At 41.1% G+C, this 20557-nt stretch overlaps 1 protein-coding gene across 1 annotated transcript in view; it reads left to right on the top strand.

Moving 5' to 3' along the window:
• RAB3C (RAB3C, member RAS oncogene family) overlaps positions 1–13896 on the top strand; it is a 129184-nt gene extending 115288 nt beyond the window's left edge. The window contains exon 5 of the mRNA XM_048291351.1: positions 5628–13896. Coding sequence (XP_048147308.1) covers positions 5628–5815 — 188 coding nt within the window. The 3' untranslated portion in view covers positions 5816–13896. The remainder of the gene's footprint in view (positions 1–5627) is intronic.
• The last annotated feature ends 6661 nt before the right edge of the window (positions 13897–20557 follow it).

The following is a 20557-nucleotide window of genomic DNA, read 5'->3' as shown; positions in this document are numbered from 1 at the left end:
CTGGAAACCACAGTCAAATTCAATACAACTTTTTTTTCAATTTTATATGAAACCTTCTGTTCTGAAAGACTGGAAGATGAGGTGTTAGCTAGAGCACGACCAATAACTGCCCCTTGAGTCTGTCCATTCTGCCACAGCTGACAGTCCCCCTTTAGCTTTTTTTTTGTTAATAAATTTGGCCATCCTAAAGATTGAATAAATACCTTAGCATTTCGGTTAATAACCTTTATCTCCCTTTTAATTCTCTACCTTGAATGGTGATAAAGCACTGCTCTTCACTGAGATAATATTAGCAGAGTCCTGTTCTGAGGCTTAATGTTGTTTTAATACTTTTCTTAACATAGTCCAGCACTTGGGCTTGTTAGGACAGCAGGGATCCCATCCTACTGACCTAGAGAGCAAAGCACAGCATAATCAGATCTGCTGCCAGGACCAGATAGTTGCTGATGTAGGAGATACTTTGAAGAACAGCAGTGGTCTGTAGCTACTTTCGGCCCACTTTCCTAGGAGAGATGACCTTTGCAGTCATAGCATACGTGTCTTGTCTCTCTTTGACTAAAACATATTGACAGTTTTAAGGAAGTGGACATCTGAGCAGAGGAGAAAGGTCTTGCAGTGCCTTGACTGACAGGCAACTTGTGCCTTGAATGAAAAACTTATTAGATACTATTCATAGCAGGCAAAAAGGCAAGTGGTTGCCAGTGCCCCCTCAGAACTGCCCAGGATGCATTTCCAAGAAAATAAGGCCTTATTAACTCCTCTCCTTTACATACAATGACATTGTTAAATTATTCATCCCCATCACTTCCTATATTTTGCCTTTTACATACCACTCTTACAAAGGGAGCAGCTTCCTGCAGCCATTTCTTGCCCTGATGTTACAGTCTCCTACTACTCCTCACAATACTGGATTGAACAAGGCACTGAGAAAAGCAGCACTAAGGACCACAGTTCAAGCTTGTCTTCATGAAAGCTTAGAAGGATAGTTATTGAGGGAACACACCCTTGTGGACATCTGCAAAACATAACATCAGGGGTGATAAATAAAACTGTCTTGGTTGTAGACAAACACTCTGAAACCAAAATGCCTTCCTGATCAACTGGTGAAACATTAGCATAGGTCTTGTGTGTATTGTCTGTGGAACTGTGCTTAAAATTTGTGCTCTTGATGTCACATTTTCTCAGGAAGATGAGAGGGTGCAGAATGTTCTTTTTGCATATGACACTGCTTTCTGGGCTTTTTTCTTCTACATGTTTTGAAAGCAGACATAAACAAGTGTTAATGAGCAGTCATGAAGGCGCCTCTACAGAGCCAGCACATGTGTGAGGCAGAGAGGGTACAAAGTCAGTAATTCTGGCTGTGTATGATTCAGGAAAGCCATCTAACTGCTCTGTGTGCATTTTAGATCAGCAGGTGAGCAACAGCACCACGTCAGTGCCCTGTCTAGCCCTGCTGCTGTAGACTGACAGCCTGTAATGTGAATGAAAAACTTATTAGATACTATTCGTAGCAGGCAAAAAGGTAAGTGACTGCCAGTTCCCCCTCAGAACTGCCCGGGATGCATTTCCAAGAAAATAAGGCCTTATTAACTCCTCTCCTTTATATACAATGACCCTTGCCAGCTGCCAAGAGCTTGCCAGCTTTCTTTGAGTCATTAGCAGGGAAAGAGGTAGATAAGGGAAAGAATCAGCAAGGGAAAACTGAACTAAACACAAAACAGGCACTTAAATTAAAATATCCCGTTGCATGTTCCACACACTTTGTACAAATGTTCAGGCAACACTTTGACGTTCTGGATTTTCTGAGTTTCAGCTCTGTTCTGCCTTACCTACCCACTTGCTCTTGGGCTTGTCATGTCTTTGCAATAATCTCCTCTGCCCGGCCTCATCCACATCAGCAGTACAGATCATCACAGGTGGTGGGAACAGGGTGTTCTTTGAGCTCTGCTTCCCTGGGCATCACTAGATAGCTGCCTCACTTCACACTTATACCCCCATGGAAAATCTGTTCTCTCCATTAATAATGAGCAGTGGAAAAAAATCCTGAAGAAAGTATTAAAAGTCATAGAACTGAGGCTGTCATGCACAGGGATTTTAGAAGCTTAGGGTGTCTAAGAGCCATTAGTAAAATAATTGCAAGATGAGTCAGGAGAGAAGGAGGTGTCATGGGGAAAAAAGATCTGCAAAATATTCCATAACAGAATGAAAACAACAAGAATTCAAGTGCTGATTCCAGGCACACTCTGCTAGGAAAAATGCTGTATATCTCTGAAACTGTTCCACAGGAAAAGTTTTGATTAAACAAACGAACAAGCCAAAAGAACCAATCTAATTTATTGGGATCTCTTGCATAAGGTAACATTCACATGAGAAATTGAATCCCTTGCCCAGGACAGCCAGTTGCTGTCCAGGTGGTTACAGGAGCCTCTCTTGCAAGGCTCTTTGTAAGGATGCCTTTGGCTGCATCAGATGAGACTCTGAACTCCTGTTCTGCTGAATTCTTGTAATCCAGATGGTTCTACTTGCTCAGTACATACCATGATGCTGTGACGGTGATTACCAGAAACTGCACAAAGCTTTTAACTGTCTTAACTGGCTTCAAAAAGCTCTTCTGTGTGACCATTTCTGCACCTGCAAGAACAGTTTCCATGGACCATCTACAAGTGTCTTACCTTTGCTGAATCTCTTTTACAGCAGGAACTGCCTGGGAGGAGCTCACAAGTATGCCCCATCCTCTTCTTGGGATGTTTGTTTACACATTCAAGCATATAAATAGTACCTATCATAGGCCTATACACAGCAGGAGCTGTTTGGGATAATTTCCAAGACTGTCCAAAATTCCCACCTGTACAGTTTTGGTAAAGAATAAAGCATTAGTTTTGTTGTGGAGGCTGTTGGGTGCTCAGCCACTTTCTCACAGGTCTGTCCATTGTGTCATCTATGCAGCAAAGCCTAGCCTAGAAGGTCCAGGCAATTAATGTCTAGGGTGATAGAATACCATCAGTCTGATACCCAACTACACCACTGCTATGACTGCAATTATTGTCTTATATCAAAATCATATCTGAAATTCCTTAGAAATCACCACAGCTGTATTTTATTTGAATCAATTATTTTGTGCTTGACACTTTGTAACCCTCCACTTGACCTGGAGAATGGGTGCCTTTAAGTTTTTCATGATGTTCTTATGCAAAACATCCTCACCGTGATAGTGGGCCTGTTTTCTTGATCTTATCCCTGTTATAGTATTTCTTGACATGGGTCTCCTCTCTTCTTTGTGACTGTTTTCCTTTCTGCTGTCCAGGTGTCTTACCTAGATATCATATCTGCTATTTCATGATCATCTGATGTGCTCATTATTGCATCTTTATAACTGTAAAATCTGTTCCACTCCTAAATGTCCTTAAGATTCATTGTTCTTCCTATCATCTCCAAAGTTTTGGTGTACCATTCCCTCATTGTCACTCAACCCTTCTGCCCTGTGGTTCTGCTTGTTCCTCTATGGAACAGCTTTTCCTCCTCCTTCCTGTGGAGAAGACACTAACAGTTGTGGAAGATTCTTGACTGTGTTGCTGGGCTAGAGTTGCAGCTGCGTTTCAACAGAGCATACTGAAATTGTGGAGGATCTTCCTTCCCCCAAGCATCTCCCAAGCAGTCTAAACAGCTTTCCTCCATGGAGCTCTGCAGAAGGGCCAAAGCCACCAGCAAGCGATGCTACACTGGCTTTCCTCATTTTCCATCTAGTTTAGAACAAAGGACATGTGTGAGCAAAGCTAAACTAAAGCAATACTGTGTAGATTCAAACTATATGCCAGTATATAACTTTTGTAGATGGTCTTTTATTGACAGTTTTCCTGCTTTCTAGAGAAATGTGGAATGGAAAAGTTTCTGTGGCAATGTGTTCTCATACTGGTGAGCTTACCCTTACACTCCTTCCTGATACCAACAGAAGTCATATGGCCAACCAAATCCCTGTAGAATATTTATAGCTCTTATTATCTAAACTCCCTGTAAACACTAGCTTTGGCTGGTGGTTAGTTCCTATACATTTAAACATTTTAGTACTTTGTGATACTTCAGTCCAAAGCACCTTATGTAAATTAAAAATATGAAAAAAAAAATCAGAGCAGAGTTGAGTTTCTACATTTCTTATTGCTTCTTGCTGGGTATCATGCCAAGCTAAATATAATTATCTGCAGTAATTCCAGGATAGAATTCAAATATGCAAAAGCTGCATGGAAAACAGTTGTAGGACTGAATGTGCACATTACATTCTGTTTAGATGGCATACTGAATACATAATACTAATGTGACCAAAGTAGTTGCATTTAAATTTCTTTCAAAACAGAATAAAACAAACCATTAAAAAAACCCAAACCACCAGACCCACAAAGATCTGTTTTCTGTCCTTCTGCCAGGAGTTTCAAGTGACTGAAATTTTCTGACCAGGATTTTTCTCATAATTAAAGACAGTGGTAATTGCACATTAATTTTCAGATTTAATCAGAAAGAATCAAAATAGTTAATGCAAAGGCTAAGCCAGACTATGCAAAGGCTTCTGTAAAAACTACCAGTGAATCAGATGTTTTGTAAACTGTTTCAATGTTGCACCCATAGGTAGTGGAAAGATAGGAGTGGAAGAAAGTTTTGAATTATCAGGCAACAGGTGAGCAATGTTGTAATTTATAGGGGAAGAAGGTAGAGCATGTGGGAAAAGTCCTCGCAAACAATAAATTAAAGAAGACAAATGCTTTGCAAAGGAAACAAGGACAGGGAAGACCCTGTCCAGAACTGGCAGAAGCCTTCTAGGTACAGTCTGACCACCACGCTGCAAACCGGGCCTAGATGAGTGAGACACATGGGAGGTGAGATGTGCTACAAGTGGGGGCAGAGGAGAGAACTTAGGCAGACTGTCTCCAGAGAGCTTAGAACAGCTGTCTCTGCTCCATAAAAACTTCCAGTGTCCCTTGTGGGCTAAGGATAGCTCTGGTTTTTGCCTTTGGCGTAATCACTGGGAATGAACACATAAAAAATCCTTCTGTATAAATTAATTGTTTTCTTCCTTATGTGCATTTCTGTATCTTTTTATTAGTTTGGTGTGTGGAGCTGGGAATCCCTTTGGTCCCATGGATTCACATTTAACTTTAGTAAATATCAAATTGCAAAAATCTCTACTTGTTTTTCTTGGTTTTTTACCTGTATTTCCCAAGCATTATTTTGTATTTTGGCACCACCTTAATAACACAATGGAAATGGCGGTTTCCAAATGAATAATGCTCAGAGGAATGTAATACTTGGAGCAGCAGATTACTCATTCCCAATGGCTATATATATAGGGCATTTCTAAAATAATACAGACAGGTATCAATTTTTAGATTAAACTGTTTTAAAGTAGACTATTTCTAAGGGAATACATTTGGAGCAGTCCTGACTTCATCTGGCTTTGTATAAAGCCAGTAGCACTAGTGTACTTACTCTGATTGTATTGTAATTTTAACTGTGCTTCTTTCATTTGTGTGCTCTCACATGTTTCGTTTCTGAGTGTCTCTTGGTCAAGAGAAGTTTGTATATTTATTGGAGATGCCGAAATACGCATAGAGCATAAACATGTTTTTTTATTTTCTTAGGATTTGAATTTTTTGAAACAAGTGCCAAGGAAAACATTAATGTCAAGCAGACGTTTGAGCGACTTGTGGATATCATCTGTGACAAAATGTCAGAAAGTCTGGAGACGAATCCCACCATTGCTGCCAGCAACCAGAACACACAGCTAAAGGACACCCCTCCTCCACAGCAGCCCAACTGCAGCTGCTAATGCAGCTATCAGCAAAGGCAGCTCCAGTGTGTTCTGTTGCCAACAGAGTATTTATGAATGGTCTATATGCCTTTATTTATACTGTCTGATTAATTTATTTGGGAGAACAGTCTTGTTTTACATCATCAGATGTTTGAATATGCATATGGGGATGGAGCAGTTTTCAGTCTGAAAGGATGATGCATATTTTAGAATCTGGCTTTTGCATGCAGGCTGTATATTAATTTCTCTTTTCTTTTTACTGTTCTACATCACACTTCAGCTGGTGCCATGTCCTCAAACCACATTGGCCTAGAATTGTCTCTCACTACATCAGTTAAAAGTTAGGTAGTTCAGTCTTCAGGGTGATGGTCAGGGTGTTTTGAGTAAGCTTTCTGATGCTACTTGTACATTTTCCTGACTGAAAATGAATTTAGAAGTATTCCTGTAGTGAACCAATCCCTTATTCTGTCCAGATCACTTGTACAAGGGACACCTCCTGGAGCACATTGCCTTGGCAAATCTACACTCATTATGTTACACATCCTGGCTGACTAAAATCTGCAGAAATTAGAAAGAAGTTAGATCCTGGGCCCAAAACCACCAAAATTCCCTGTGAATTTCCAGCTGAATATCCAGGATGTGGATATTCAGTCCAGACTCTCAGAGATATTAGGTACTTCATCCTGTTTGGATAGCTAGTGTATTTACTTTTACATAGGAGCTGCATGTCTATCTAATGATTTTCTGAAACTGGACTTAATTTCTCATTCCATCATTATGGAGATCCCAGTCTTACCTACCCCTGTAGTAGAAGGCTGATTAGCTCTTTCCATTTCTGCCTGCATGAGACATTAACCACACAGTTTTATATTATGTCTGACAGAGCCAAATCCATTGTGCTTGGTTGTTCATAGCCAAAAACTGCCTTGTCACATTGCTGTCAAACCTGCACACTTCAGTTTTCAGGAATTTCACCTCCCATTCAGTCACTGAGAAAGCTACCACCACACTGGCTACAAATGTCTGTATTTTACTCAGACCTATTGCAGAAGTGCTGATGGTGTCAGTGAACTAAAGTTTGATCTCATTTTTTTCCGTTTATTTTGGCAAGAGAATTGGGATTTTTAAATCTTTAAGAGTAATAAAAAATTGTCAGCCTTTCTAATAATAGGCTGAATACATTAAAAAGATCTGCAAAAGGCTGTGAATTTAGCAGAATAAAGTACACAAGTTCTTTTATGATAAAGTGTTAAAATAGTTTTATTTCACAGTTTTTACTCCTCTAGTAATTGGTGGAAATTTCTTAAATCTCTGCCCTGAAGTACTTAGTACAACTGCTTTACTTGCATCACAGTGACCTTTTTTAACTAAACAGCATAACTGAACAAGCAATGATTATTTTATTTTTCCAATTAGACAGAACTTAAGACAAGGCTGACATTTTTTAAACTGTCAGCAGTGGTAAAATTATCTGAAAAATGAAAAAAAGGAAGTAACACATAGTACACCAAATTACTCACAATGGCCAAGAAATCCTTCTGTACAGTTTATGTTTTTTGATATAACTCCTGATACACACTAAGAGAAAATGGCCACTTTTAAAACTGATTAAATAATCTACCTACACTTTGACACAGTAGAAATTACTTCCAAGCAAGGCATATAGACACATGTAAAATGGATATGCCAGGAGGGTTCTACCTGGGTTGCCTAACTTAAATGAGTAAGTGTTCTTTCTTCAGTCTGGGTTTTTAAACCATGTCTGTCCTGTTAGCTAGCTTATTTAAGCACTTCTTTCCCTAGTTGGCATGGAGACTGATTTGCCTCCATAAAGAGAAAGCACCCTCCTGTTTAGAGCAGATGAGCAGCCGGGTGGAAGAGGTACATGCTGTCCAAACCATGATCCTGTCTCTCCCCAGGGTACTGCTTTCCCCTCCCCAGTTTAAGACAGCATGTTACTAACTGTGCTGAGAGACTTTCACTAGTACCTTTTCACCCACCAGGTACCAGCTGATTTGAAAAAACAGAAGCAATACAAAGCAAGCTTTATTTGAGATGGTAGATGGTTGGTGTGCAGTTTTCCATGTTTTTCTGATTATGTCAGTGATTCCTGCTCAAGAAAAAGGAGCAGGAAAGCCTTGAGACAGAATTCAGCTTCAGCTCTCAAGTTCTTTAGACAAACTTTAGGTTGTATTATTAGTCTGAACCATCTCAGGTGAGGAGAGACATAATCACGTTGTCAATGATCTTATGCATATCCTGAATCATGCAGCTTGGCTAGAAATGCAGATATTCTTCCAGCTTTGCTCTGAGATGCTTGATGTGAAATGGTCATCTGCTGTGCATAATGCAACAAGGAGAAAATACTTCAAGATGTCCCTTGCTGCAGCCACTCTTTGCTTGTATTCCATTGCAATGAATTTAAGACCCTCCTTGCCTGGTTATGACCATTTAGACTTCAGTCAGTGGTAGAAATATATTATTAGTATATATCTTTTTAAACAAATTGTGTGGTAGACACAGTTCTTTACATAAATGGGATTAATTAATTGCTTTTCATTTTGCATCAAGAGTCTTGGCAGAAGAGTAACAGCAAAACCTAAGAAGGAGAACCCCTGCTTTATGTTTCTGAGGCAACTAACCTGCCAGGCCTCCACACATATTTGGCCTTCTGCATGAGATGGGGTGCTGGAGGAAGCAGCTGTCAGAGTAATGTTGTTCCTTAGAATTCCAAAAATGTGTTAAAAGGAAAAATCTCATGTGAAGTACAGCAACAGAGCAAGTCAGTATTTAAAATCTCCTAGAAACTTTGCACTAACACCCAGACATTGTCATGGAGTTCAGAATTAGATTAATTTTTAAAATGTTCAAATAAAATACTTGGAGTTTTTCAAGATCAGACTGTCTAAAACCCTGGGAAAACCACTCAGCTCTCTCAGTTGACACTGTTTTGAATAGAAGGTTGGAAAGGATGACCTGCTGTGGTCCCATCAAACCTAGTTTATCCTATCATGACTTTCTCTGAAATTGAAAATGTGTGGAAATTCAATCAGACCTTTTCAATCTGGGTTATCTACTGTTGGAAAAGTAGGCTTTGATTTTCAATCACAGGTTGGCTTTTGCAGCCACATGCTTCACAGCAATATTGAGTTTTCTGCTATAAAATTTGGTCACATTTAGATCATGAGCATCATGATCTCAGTACCCTCTCAACTAGTACTTGCCTTTTTGGAGAAACAGTAAAGACAGAAAAGCTTTTGAGAAGTAACTTACTATGCCTTCCCTAAATATTCCAAGAATTCTGAGGGGATTAGCAGTATTAGAATTTTCATTCTATCTAAAATTATGCCTTGGGCTCCTATGGGGTAGAATATCCAAAAGCAGCCTGTGTCAATCTGGTTCAGCTCCTTTTGACTTACATGATAGAACTGCAGTTTTCTTAAATTCAAGTAGGCCGAACATATTTGAAGAACCCGTCACAACTTGATCAAGGGCCTAATTTTAAACAGTCAATGCCTTGTTCTTCACATATATGCAGTAGTCACTGATTATTAATTACTGGAGGACACAAGCACGGTTTGGTTATCCCTGATCTATCCAGTGGTGTGGCACAATTCCATCTGGAGCAAGTACCAGGCTACAAAGCACCAAATTTCGTGATGAAAGAAGGGAGGGCTCAGATGAAAACTCAGATAACAGAAATGAAACTACTTTCAGCCTCATCTCAAATCTTGGTTAAAAAGTTCTTGCACACCTTGCACTAATTTGTTGTCACTTTCAGCATAGAAATAGGATTGAATATCACAGGAAATCATTGGTCCAGCCATAGATACCCCATTCAGCTGAGGTTTATCCACTTGGTGAGATAAAGCAGTTGATACACAGAGCATGTTAAGTTTCTGAGAGATGAGATGAGATGAGATGAGATGAGATGAGATGAGATGAGATGAGATGAGATGAGATGAGATGAGATATGATGAGATGCCTTTGGGCAGAGGGTCCTGAGTTCCGTAGTGCCAGCTGAAGCTGAGCTAATATACTACACAATCCATTTTCCGAGTTATGATCTAGACTAAAGCTTATAGCAGCAGGCTAATCCTGTGCATGAGCAATGCACCAGCCTTATCATGCTCTGACAATGTGTTGCTTCCTGCACCTTCAAGCTACTGATCAGAAAATACCTTGGGAGCACCCAGGAGCATGGGATTGACTGGTTCCTGTGGTGTCTCTGGCACCAACCTGCTGAACAGCTAGCCAGCCCTGCTGGGTTGAACCTTCAGATGCATGTTTTTGATTCTTTTAAGAGTTCATGTTCACAAGTTACAAGTGCAACTGACTTAATACTGTATCTGTTATTTTTGGTGGTGGTGGTTAGTTTATTTAGATTTGTTCATTTGGTGTTTTAAATACATGTGAACTAGCCTAATTTTCTGTCAAAAAATACTCTTTCTCTCTGAACAGCTGTGTAAGTGACTGTTACCTGGAACTGTTTGTTCCTTTGTGCTTATACTTAATGTAATGCCTAGAGAAATCACCTGAGCAACTAAATCTATGTGGCCTTTTCCAGAGCACCAGTCTAAAAGATTAAGTTTTCTTCCCTGTCTTCTCAGCTCTTTATATTCAGCTGTACCACCTGCCCCTTTTTTTTTTTTTTAGAAATGAAGTGCTATTTCAGGATGCACAAAATTTGCTGGAGTTTGATCCTAACTTTGAGAATGCTTTGAGTTTGCCATTTTTAGGAAAAAAAAGTCACAAAAATTCTACGTTTGGTGGTTATGCATTTGTTTCTTCAGAGCAGACAAATGATGTTGCAATTGCATTCCTAGAGAAGCCCCCTTCCAAACTTCACCCCTCCCAGCTATTTTTTTCTTCATTCGTTTTTTTAGAAGTAAGTTTTTTTATTTACATTTTTACAGGCATCAACTAAATTTCAGTTCTGATGACAGAATGATTCCTCCTTGGCCTGTTTCATACAGACTCACAATGTATAAGCCTAATTCTTCTTTAGCTTGAGAGATTTAGCAATATGAGACCATGAGTTTGAAGCCTTTTAGATAAACCGTCAGGGGGTGTAAAGCAACATATCTTAATGCAACTTAACGCAATGAGGAATAAGTTGTGTTAATTTGCACCATCAATCCATACATTCTGACTCCGGATTCTCCAAGGTTGATCACTTGTCAAGTCTCATTTAAAAATGCAACTCATTTCAATTATTTGAAAGAACTCTACCAGTTTTATTCAGGGGTAAATGTAGTTCACCTTTGCAAATTAACCTTTGGTTTTTTTTTTCCTTTTGTTTATCCATGGATGTTCAGTGAAGCAGAATTTGTGATTACAGACATATTATATACACATGTACACAGTAGTACATCTTTGATACTCATTCATTTCCCAATGTTACATGTTCATATTCAGTGCCACCTTTCCCAAATTTATCCTTAAATTGTCATTACCACTGGAAATCAAATGCATTACATTTGAAGATCATAGTTTATTTTCCATGGTTCCAGCAGAGGTAGATGGCTTGTCATTTGTACAATAAGGTACTTGAAGGTACTTGGTATCTGATCCATGGGGGAAGCAAAACTCCTAATTTTCCTATAACTTCATGTTCACCCATAACAGACAAAAATGAAAGTTAGAGATTGTTTACCACTTCTAGTGATAGATTTCCTCGAGTAATTCTGACATGTACATGCAACTAGTGATATATGAAATGTTTGTGCTGTAAGTCCTGTTTGGTATTTTGTCAGTAGTGTCAGATGTGTTGTGACTCGGTTGGACTGTCACAATGTGTAACCTATATACTAGTGTTCGTGGATTTCAAATGTCTTACATGTTGCATGAAAAAAATGTTATAAAATAGGTATTTTTTCTATTTTTTAATACCTCAAGACTGAGGAATCATGGGCCAATAAGTGCAATATTCAATTATTTACTCAGTGTATATAAACTTGTGTGAAAGGGAGAAGCATCATGTATGTGTGATAAGCTGTTGATGATGCCTGTGTGGCTTAAGATTTCTGGTATATGTACACGTCTTGTAGAAAAATTATATAGTAAACACTTTACCAGTGTAGTGTAAGAATATTCTAAGTAACTTAAACTATATTTCACATATGAGATTATGGTTAAAGATATTTGTATGTTTACTGCAAGTGCATGTCAATTTTACTTTTAGAGTTCTGAGTGTCCTTTTTTGGAAATTGTCATGTTACACCAAACACTAGTGGGACAGCACCTTCAGTCAGAAAAACCATTTCTAAACTGTCTGCCTATATTTTTTAAAGCATGTTCTATAAAAGCATTAAAAGAACCTCTTAGAGCTCAGCATTTATGGTGAGTTAGTTATTTATTCTTAAAGAGTCAGTTACATGCTCTGTCTGCCTGTATTGCATAATATCATGTGGGCATGTTTTCTTTAATCTGATACAGTTAACTCATAATACTTACCTGAGATATTATATAGGGGTACCCAAAATGCTTGCAGATGACTTGCCAAACTTCAGTTGGTGCCCTGGTTTGATATGTTTGGGAACAGCTTGAAGGTCACAGTCAGCAGCACAGCAGACTGGAAGGTGATCTTAATTAGTCACTTTTGACAATTAAGTTTCTTAACTTCTCTAGATCCTGAAGATGGAAGATACATCTTAAAGATACTGACCCACATTCTTCACTCTGCTTTTACATGGCCTTCAAAGTTGAACAATTCCACTATTAGGAGTAAAGCTGAGGTACAAATGGAAACAAAATGCAGGCCTGAATCTAACCATGAAATTAAAAGGAGACCAATAATTTATTTTTTCCTGCTTCCTTGCATAATTCTAATGGTTCTCTAAGAACATGAGCAAGGCCATCAGTACTTAGCAACACCTTTGGGTACATCTGGGACCTTAAATCCTGAATCACTGATCTGCCATGGGTTCCCAGCTGTGCCCACAGAGTCTGCAGACAAGCTCATTCTGTTAATTCTTGCTGCATCTCTGGTTTCAAAGGCATGTGTCATCTGCATTGGGGATTTGCTAGAGACAGGCCACTGAGTCTGGGCCATGGGGAGGAATTGGTTTTGCCAGACAATTTTCCTAAAAGTGTTTATCCATAAGTACCACACTAAAAGGTACATAACTAGATTCTTAGTTTTATCTGACGCATTTTTGTGACAATGTACAAGGTTGATTTAGGTATGGTTGTTTGTTGCTTTGTGTTTTTTTAATTTGCTTGATCTGGAAAAGAATGAAATTCTAAGGTCTACTGGAAACCAGTATCATGGGTTTTCTTTCCAATGTCATCTAATACATTCTCTAAGAAAGCAAAGTACCCAAATTGCATTAAGTAGCACAGGACAGTACTTGCAATTACCTGAAAAGTCCTTAAAAACCCCTTTTTTTTGTACCTAATGCCATTAAAACGTCTGCAAAATTATACAGACCACAGTGAAATAAAATGTATGCAGATAAAAATTGGGGATTGCTTAATATAAAAAGGAAATTCTTGGCATCATTGTTGCTGAGCAACAAAGTGAGAGTCATAATATGAGGTACCACTAAAACGGAGATACACAGCCCTGACAGTTCAAGGGCTGGCAGATAATTTTATGTAGCTTTTTTATAATTCCTCATAGATGTATGATTACATGCACAAAGATAAATGCTTACCTTGATAATATGTAGCTGTTTCCCTCAAACTAACTTGTTTGCTAAACTGTTCTTGAAGAAAAATTGAAGTACGTGTTTAGGATACCTTTGTGAGGGGGTGAGACTCAATCTGTGCCTTATCCCCTGACTCTTACTGTGATATAGCTACTGTGGTTTTAAAAATATGTTAGCTAAAATGCTGCTGGGTGATAAATTTTGTGAATCTTCTCCATACATCCATGGAAGCTCTTGTCTGAATGTTCAGTACAAGTGTTATCCACATAGAGTTTTAATTCTGTGCAGATGTAGAGACCATGTGTATTCCATTGGATATTCTGTTTGTATGTGACTTCTGTATACCAAGTGGATTTTGTTTGTTTAATTTTTTTGCTGAAACTGTTTTGTTAGTTTTTTTTTTCCTTTTGCAATTACAATAAATATTCAAGAGACTATATTCACGAATATCTCAGTTGTGGTGACATTGTCTTACACCCCACCCCTCTCCCCTCACTTATTTCCTTTTACTAACTAAAACTGGAAAAAAATACATTTTTTACTAAATGATGGACAAAGATACCACATATACAATAATTCATTTCACTAATATCCTCTCAGTAGCACTGGTGACTGTAGTTCTGTACAAATTCCACAGAATTCACTGGAGACTTTGCCCTAATAGTCTGAAGGAGAAAGATTTTTTTGACACTTCCCTAGCAAAAGCACGCTGCCTATAGGCTGACCCTTTAAAATAGGGCAAAGTTTTTTCTTTTGATTTTTCACTGTCTACACTACTAAACAGTATATGTGCTTTTTGGATGCTGTTATTAGTTGATCATGTAATCTTAGTCCAAATGCGCGATCTCAGTTGTGGTGGGTGGTTATTTCACACAAATTATGATGTATCACTGTCCAGTTATTGCTTTTTTCTAATACGTGCACACACACACACACATGCACACATGCATACACATGCACACTCTTGTGCTAGTTTGAACCCTGCTGTGACTTCTGTATTTTCCCTCCACATAAATCCTAATCTTCAATCAATCTGTTGAACAGATTGCACCATCCCCTGTCCTCCCTAAGTCCTGTGAGCAAGGCATCCACCTACAAACTCCTTTAGCACATGTCCCTTTTCACTGTTCTGCTGTGTTCCGGCCAAGTTCCCCAATTTTTTCTAGTATATTTACATCTCATCTGCAAAATATCTCCTGGTAGTTGCTTAATTTTCTCTTAACACTGAGTGCTTCCTAGCCTACTGTTTGTGATCCTGTATCTCTACATAGGTTTTTGCAGAATGATCTGTCTGTGCAGCTTACTGCCCTCACTCATAGAGCTTCTCTTTGTAGCATGGACTCTTGTCATCAAACCACTTCTGAGAATGAAACTCCTTCATTCCTTTCAGATATTGGCAAATGTAGTGTCTTTTCCACCTACCTCCCTATGCCATTGCTGTCTGAGACTGGCCCTAATGTATCTACTGTGTGTATTAGGGAGAGTGGAAGACAAGAAAATGAGGTGTGAGAGGGGAAGGATAGCAGGGGAAAAATAGGTGTCTTCTGATGGGTACCTTTGAATGAGAAAGTTTTTGAATTGCTTTTATTTTGAACATGCTGAAACTTAAAAAGAACTAAACTAGAGAAAATCACAGATGGGTAGCTGAGAACAGTGATCTACCAGGATAAGCAACAGGTGTTTCTTGCTCAAGGAAACCCTTTTTATCCTATTTCCAGTCAGAAGGCTGAAGACAAAATGTTTCTAACCACAAAAAAAAAAAAAAAAAAAAAAAAAAAAAAAAAAAAAAAAAAAAAAAAAGACATAGGAAAAGTTACTGGAAAGTGGAAATGTAGAGTGACACAGAAAAGATTCCCAGCTTTGAGTAAAAAGGTCAAACAGGCAGAGTATCCCAGTGAAGTAAGGGTGCATGACTTAGCAATATGATCCACCAAAATTGAGAAAGACAAGCTCTGGGCTTACACCTAACTGAGGGGACTCAGCAAGGCAATGGAAAACTGAGGGTTAGCTGTTTTTTGTATAGATCTGTGCAACTCTTGAGCTGCAAAGTGAAAAACAGGTGCCTTCAAAAATCTGAAGTGCCTTTCTAAATCTGTGTATCTGTTGGCACTAATGCAAGATCCTGAAGAATTGAACTGTAGGCCAGAAGATTTACAGCTTAACTGTCTCATGTAAGAAAGGAATGTGCTTTATACCATGGGGAACACCAGTCACCAGCGGCAGGCACAGGCCGTGGGAAGCTGGTGTGAGGTCCTGTTCTCCATGATAGCCCAGCCAGAGGGTCTGACATGTAGTCTGGTCCTAAATCTCCACTGGGGTTGGAGAAGCTGGAGGTGCTGAAGGAGCAGGAGGCTGAAGAGACACTCCAGCCCTGGCTAAGCCTAAGAGTGAGCCCAGGCAGTTCTGCAACCCACTGCAGTGTGATGGAAAATGAGACCAGAGACCATTACACCTGTGTAAAAATGGTGTGGAAGGTCCAAAGTCAATCCAAACTCACAGTTGTTAGGAAGATAAAAAACACTGTCTTGGGGAGTAGAAACTCTGGTATTACACTCTTCACTTCCCAACAGCTGCACCAGGGGAGGATATCTGGGGCCTCCACAAGCAGGATCATGGTTTCCTGAGGAGATGCAGCCTGAGGAGATACAGGCACATGTGAAGAGTGACCGTGGACTGCCAAATTATCACCCCTATTGAGGCAGTGCAGCTAACCCAAAACAACTTGGCCAGGTGCAGACAATCAGCACACTCCCAGCAGAGCAGTCTCACTCAGGGGCTCCTGCAGGGTGTTCTGAGGCCCCAGGAAGTGCATACTCTCTTGTTTCAAATCAATGCCTGTGGTTAGAAAATAAGCCTATGAATAGCTATAGAACATCTGGGGATGTCACACAGGAGATCTGCCTCTTACCAGACTCCAGAGGTTTTAAAGTTTAGATAGGGTTTTAGGAACATGAGATCAGGCAGCCATTTTTTAAAAACTCTGCCCTGCTTTTCTTTCAAGAAGATTTACCCTAAGAAATATATTATGTCTTCATTTTTACTGTTTTCTTTAACACTTATCCAAGCAGGAGAAGGCTTAGTCCCTGACCCCAGCAGCACCAGCCCCTGTGCCAGCCAGCAGCACAATGCACACAGCCCAGCCACCCATGCCCTGCAGCGGTGAGCCAGCCATCGTCTCAGGCAGCATCTGCTCAATGTCTCAGGTGGAGCCTGCCTTTGGGCCATCTCCTTTATTTCTGTTGAGGAACAACACCAGAAATTGTGTGGAAAATAAAGCCCACTTCAAATTGCAGTTACTCTCTTCGGTAATTAACAATAGAGAGATGAGTTTTCTGACGTCTTTGCTTCATGAGGGCATATAACCATCCACATGCCACCTGGCATAGCAGAAAAAAACCAAGGTTTTACTCTGTAACTGTCAACGTGGAACAAATGTTGCTTTGTGTCTATGCAGGATAAAAATATCTTCACTAGCATTACAGACAAGCTGGTTAAATAGCTCCTTTTTATCTCACAGGGAATGGGGGCTGTCTACCAGGATGGAGGTACTTGGTGTTCATGTCAAGTCTACAGGAGGTCATTTAGCCTTGAGCACACACGGGATTTCAGACACAGCCATTCATTTCAGGAGTCCTATGCCTTTGGTCAGTAGTCTGGCTGCTGTCTGCTTTTATTATATGTGTGCTTTCTGTACCATGGTATTAGCAAACATAACTATCTGGTCCCGGGATGAACATTTCTATCTGGAAATTGTCTTGTTCTTCTTCTGCATGTGACTCCCAGTTTTCTACCACTAATTATTTTCCTGAAATATGATAATAGAGATTCCAAGCACATAAGAAGAGGGATTTCTTCCTATTTCCTTAGCAGATAATATCTTCACTATTACATTTCAGAGGAAGCCAGAAAGACAATTTATAAATCTGCTAAGCCTTCCCTCTTGCCTTACCAAATTTGGCTCAAGATAATCCATGTCTGCACAGTCCCACAGTGCACAAATCACCAACTCAGAGTGGAAGCTGCCTGGCAACTGCTAACAAAGAAAAAGGGAGAAATCACAGAACTACATATTGGAGATGTGCTGACAGCAGACATCCGTCTTACACTGGGCTCATTGGCGGGTTAGGTAAGAAGCCTTAGTGCCTCAGTGCTAAGCCAACAGACTCTTTCTTCTCCATTCACCACTTATATTCCAAGGAGAAACTGACCTTTTAGTGCTGGGATTCTGGAAAGTGAGCCTTCTTTTTTGTTTTCTTTTTTTTTTTTTTTTTTTTTAATGAAATCACATAACCAGAAGAACGATTCATTGTACCAGGAGAGCAATGGATAAATGTTGCATTCAAATAATATGCCATAGCATACGTGCATGATGATGATGATGATGATGATGACAGACAAGCCACAGAGAAAACAAGCTGGGCCTGGATGGTTTTGGTGACCACAGATACCATCTTAAGCTACTTTCAAGTATGAGCAATGGAAACTGCCATTTTGTGGGCAGCCACATTTCTGGCTGTCTGTTTGCCTTCAGCCACCTTTCATGATGCAGCCATGAGGTTTCTGAGTACTGCATTTGCTCAAAGGTGCTACTTCAGTGCAACAGTGGGAATCACACAGCTAATGGTCTCATAGTGCTAAAAGAAGGTATAGGGAAAGGAAAAAAGGAGGGTGTGTCTATAAGAGTTGCACAAAGTCTTGGTGTAAAGGCCTTACTCCAAGAATAGGAGTAAAGTTAGTAAATCAGCAATGACCTAGGCTCTTTGTCCATTTTAGCGGTCCAAAGGTTTTTGGCAAGTCAGAGCCCTGATACAAGCACTTTGTGAAGCTTGCTGCGGGTCTTACACTCTGGGCTATGCGTACCTAGGTACAGAGATCCCAGGGGTCATCAGTAGAACTTACTGCTGCATCCTCACTCTGCTATGATCCAGTCCAGTGATCCACTGCTGTGATCCATGGACAGTCCTCAAACTAGCTGTGTTATTTCAGCATAGCACTGAACTGCCTGGTAATGACAGGCTCATCTAAAAACCTTGCTTTTCTTCCTTCTTTTTCCTTTTCTTTGCATTGAAATGAAAATTAGATGCCAGAAATATCTTTTAACTCACCATCTTTTCTGGTCTCACAGCAAGAACCTTCCTTTGTGTTATTCCAACACCCCACACAGATGCTACAGGCTAAAATCTCCCCCAGCTGCCTTCCAGACCACTTTCCCGCTACCCCTTGGGAAGGAGCAGTGGGTGCCTCTCTGTGCAGCTCATGATTGCATCAGATAGCCCTCTAACATGTGTGTGCTGCAACCACACCGCGCTGTGCACTGCAGCTGCTCCCCGCTGCCTGGCAGGGACCCGTCCTGTCACCTGTCACCTGCCACACAGCAGAGCTTTTGGCCTTGGGAACAGTCTTTTGTCATTTCAGTTTCATGGGAAGAAGTTTCAGATTTTAACCCACTTACTCAACCCCAGGCTGCTGCTCAGCCTGCTCAATAGATTGAGCTACCCCATCTTGTGAAATCCGCTTTTACCATTACCTTTATCTCTGCAGTTGAATGTCGGGCCTGAGAACTAAGCCTGGCTGCATTTTCTGGCTGTGCACTACCCCATTCATTCACTGCAAGACACAGGGCAAACAGGCATGCAACACAGTCTGTTGGTACAGGAGGGGTTTATCCCTAAGAGCTGCTCTCCTAATCAGGGCAAGAGCTAAAGTGAGGGCTCAGTGAGCTTGCAATGCACACTGCTGCACCAGTGACTGCATACAGTCACTTTGACTGTCTTCCTGACCCCTGGTTGACAGTGGCTGAACATGAGCCAGGGTGTGCCCTGGTGGCCAAGAAGGCCAAGGGCATCCTGGCCTGGATCAGCAATAGTGTGGCCAGCAGGACCAGGGCACGGATTGTCCCCCTGTACTGGGCACTGGTGAGGCCACACCTCGAGTGCTGTGTCCAGTTCTGGGCCCCTCACTGCAAGAAAGACATTGAGCTGCTGGAGGGAGTCCAGAGAAGGGCAATGGAGCTGGGGAAGGGTCTGGAGCACAAGTCCTGTGAGGAGCAGCTGAGGGAGCTGGGGAGAAAAGGAGGTGACCTTATTGCTCTCTGTAAGTACATAAAAGGTTTTAGCAAGATGGGGGTCAGTCTCTTCTCACAAGTAGCATGCATCAAGACAAGAGGAAATGGCCTCAAGTTGTGCTGGGGAGGTTTAGATTGGGAGGTAGGAAAGATTTCTTCACTGAAAGGGTGGTTAGGCATTGGAACAGCCTGCCCAGGGAAGTGGTGGAAGCACCAACCCTGCAAGTCTGCAAAAGACATATAGATGTGGCACTTGGGCACATGGTTTAGTGCTGGACTTGGCAGTGGTGGGATAACGACTGGACTTAAGAGTCTTTCCCAGCCTAACTGACCCTATGATTCTATCCATGATTCCTGTGCCGCACCCCACAGCCGTGTGCCGGAAGACAGGCTGTACAGACGAGTATCACTATATCCTAGGGACAGCGCAGTTCTAAAAACAAAAGGCATCATACCTGATAAACGCGCATTTTGCCCAAACCCTGCCCCGGCGGCTCCCGTTCCGAGCGCAGCGGGACGGACGAAGTCGCGCCCGGAGCCGCCGGGGCTGCGCGGGCGGCGGAGCGGGCGGCAGAGGGAGCGCCGGAGCCGCGCAGCGCATCTCCGCTCCCCCCGGGCCTCGCCGCACGCAACTGGGGTTGCGGTGCCCCTGTCATGCTTTACAAGCGTTTTGGTAGGTCGTTCCCTGCAGCTTGCCTTTACAGGTGTGCCCAGCTTTCCCCGTGTTCCTGCTCAGGAAGAGAGGTAGGAGGCTGTTTTACCCACTCCAGAAAGGAGTGGCCTCGCTTGGCCACGATGTGGCGACAAGGCTTTTTTCTTAGCTCGTTGCTGTCTGATGGATCCCTGGCAGATACCTTATCTGCTACTTTTACCTTCGCGGATCCAAGCGTGCGAAAGATTTCTGGTCCACTCCAGCCCTCTCCTTTTTTTTTTTCCCAGGTATACCCTGTCCCGCTCTGCCCATAGCACAAATTTTGGGGGCAGCTGCTAACACTTTTCAACTCTGCATTTAATTAAAGACTCCAATATTCTCATTCTTGTAAT

Source organism: Corvus hawaiiensis, chromosome Z, assembly GCF_020740725.1.
Source record: "Corvus hawaiiensis isolate bCorHaw1 chromosome Z, bCorHaw1.pri.cur, whole genome shotgun sequence".
NCBI classification, from domain to species: Eukaryota; Metazoa; Chordata; class Aves; order Passeriformes; family Corvidae; genus Corvus; species Corvus hawaiiensis.
The sequence above is the reverse complement of the archived record's forward strand: the minus strand, read 5'-3'. Positions and strand labels throughout refer to the sequence as shown.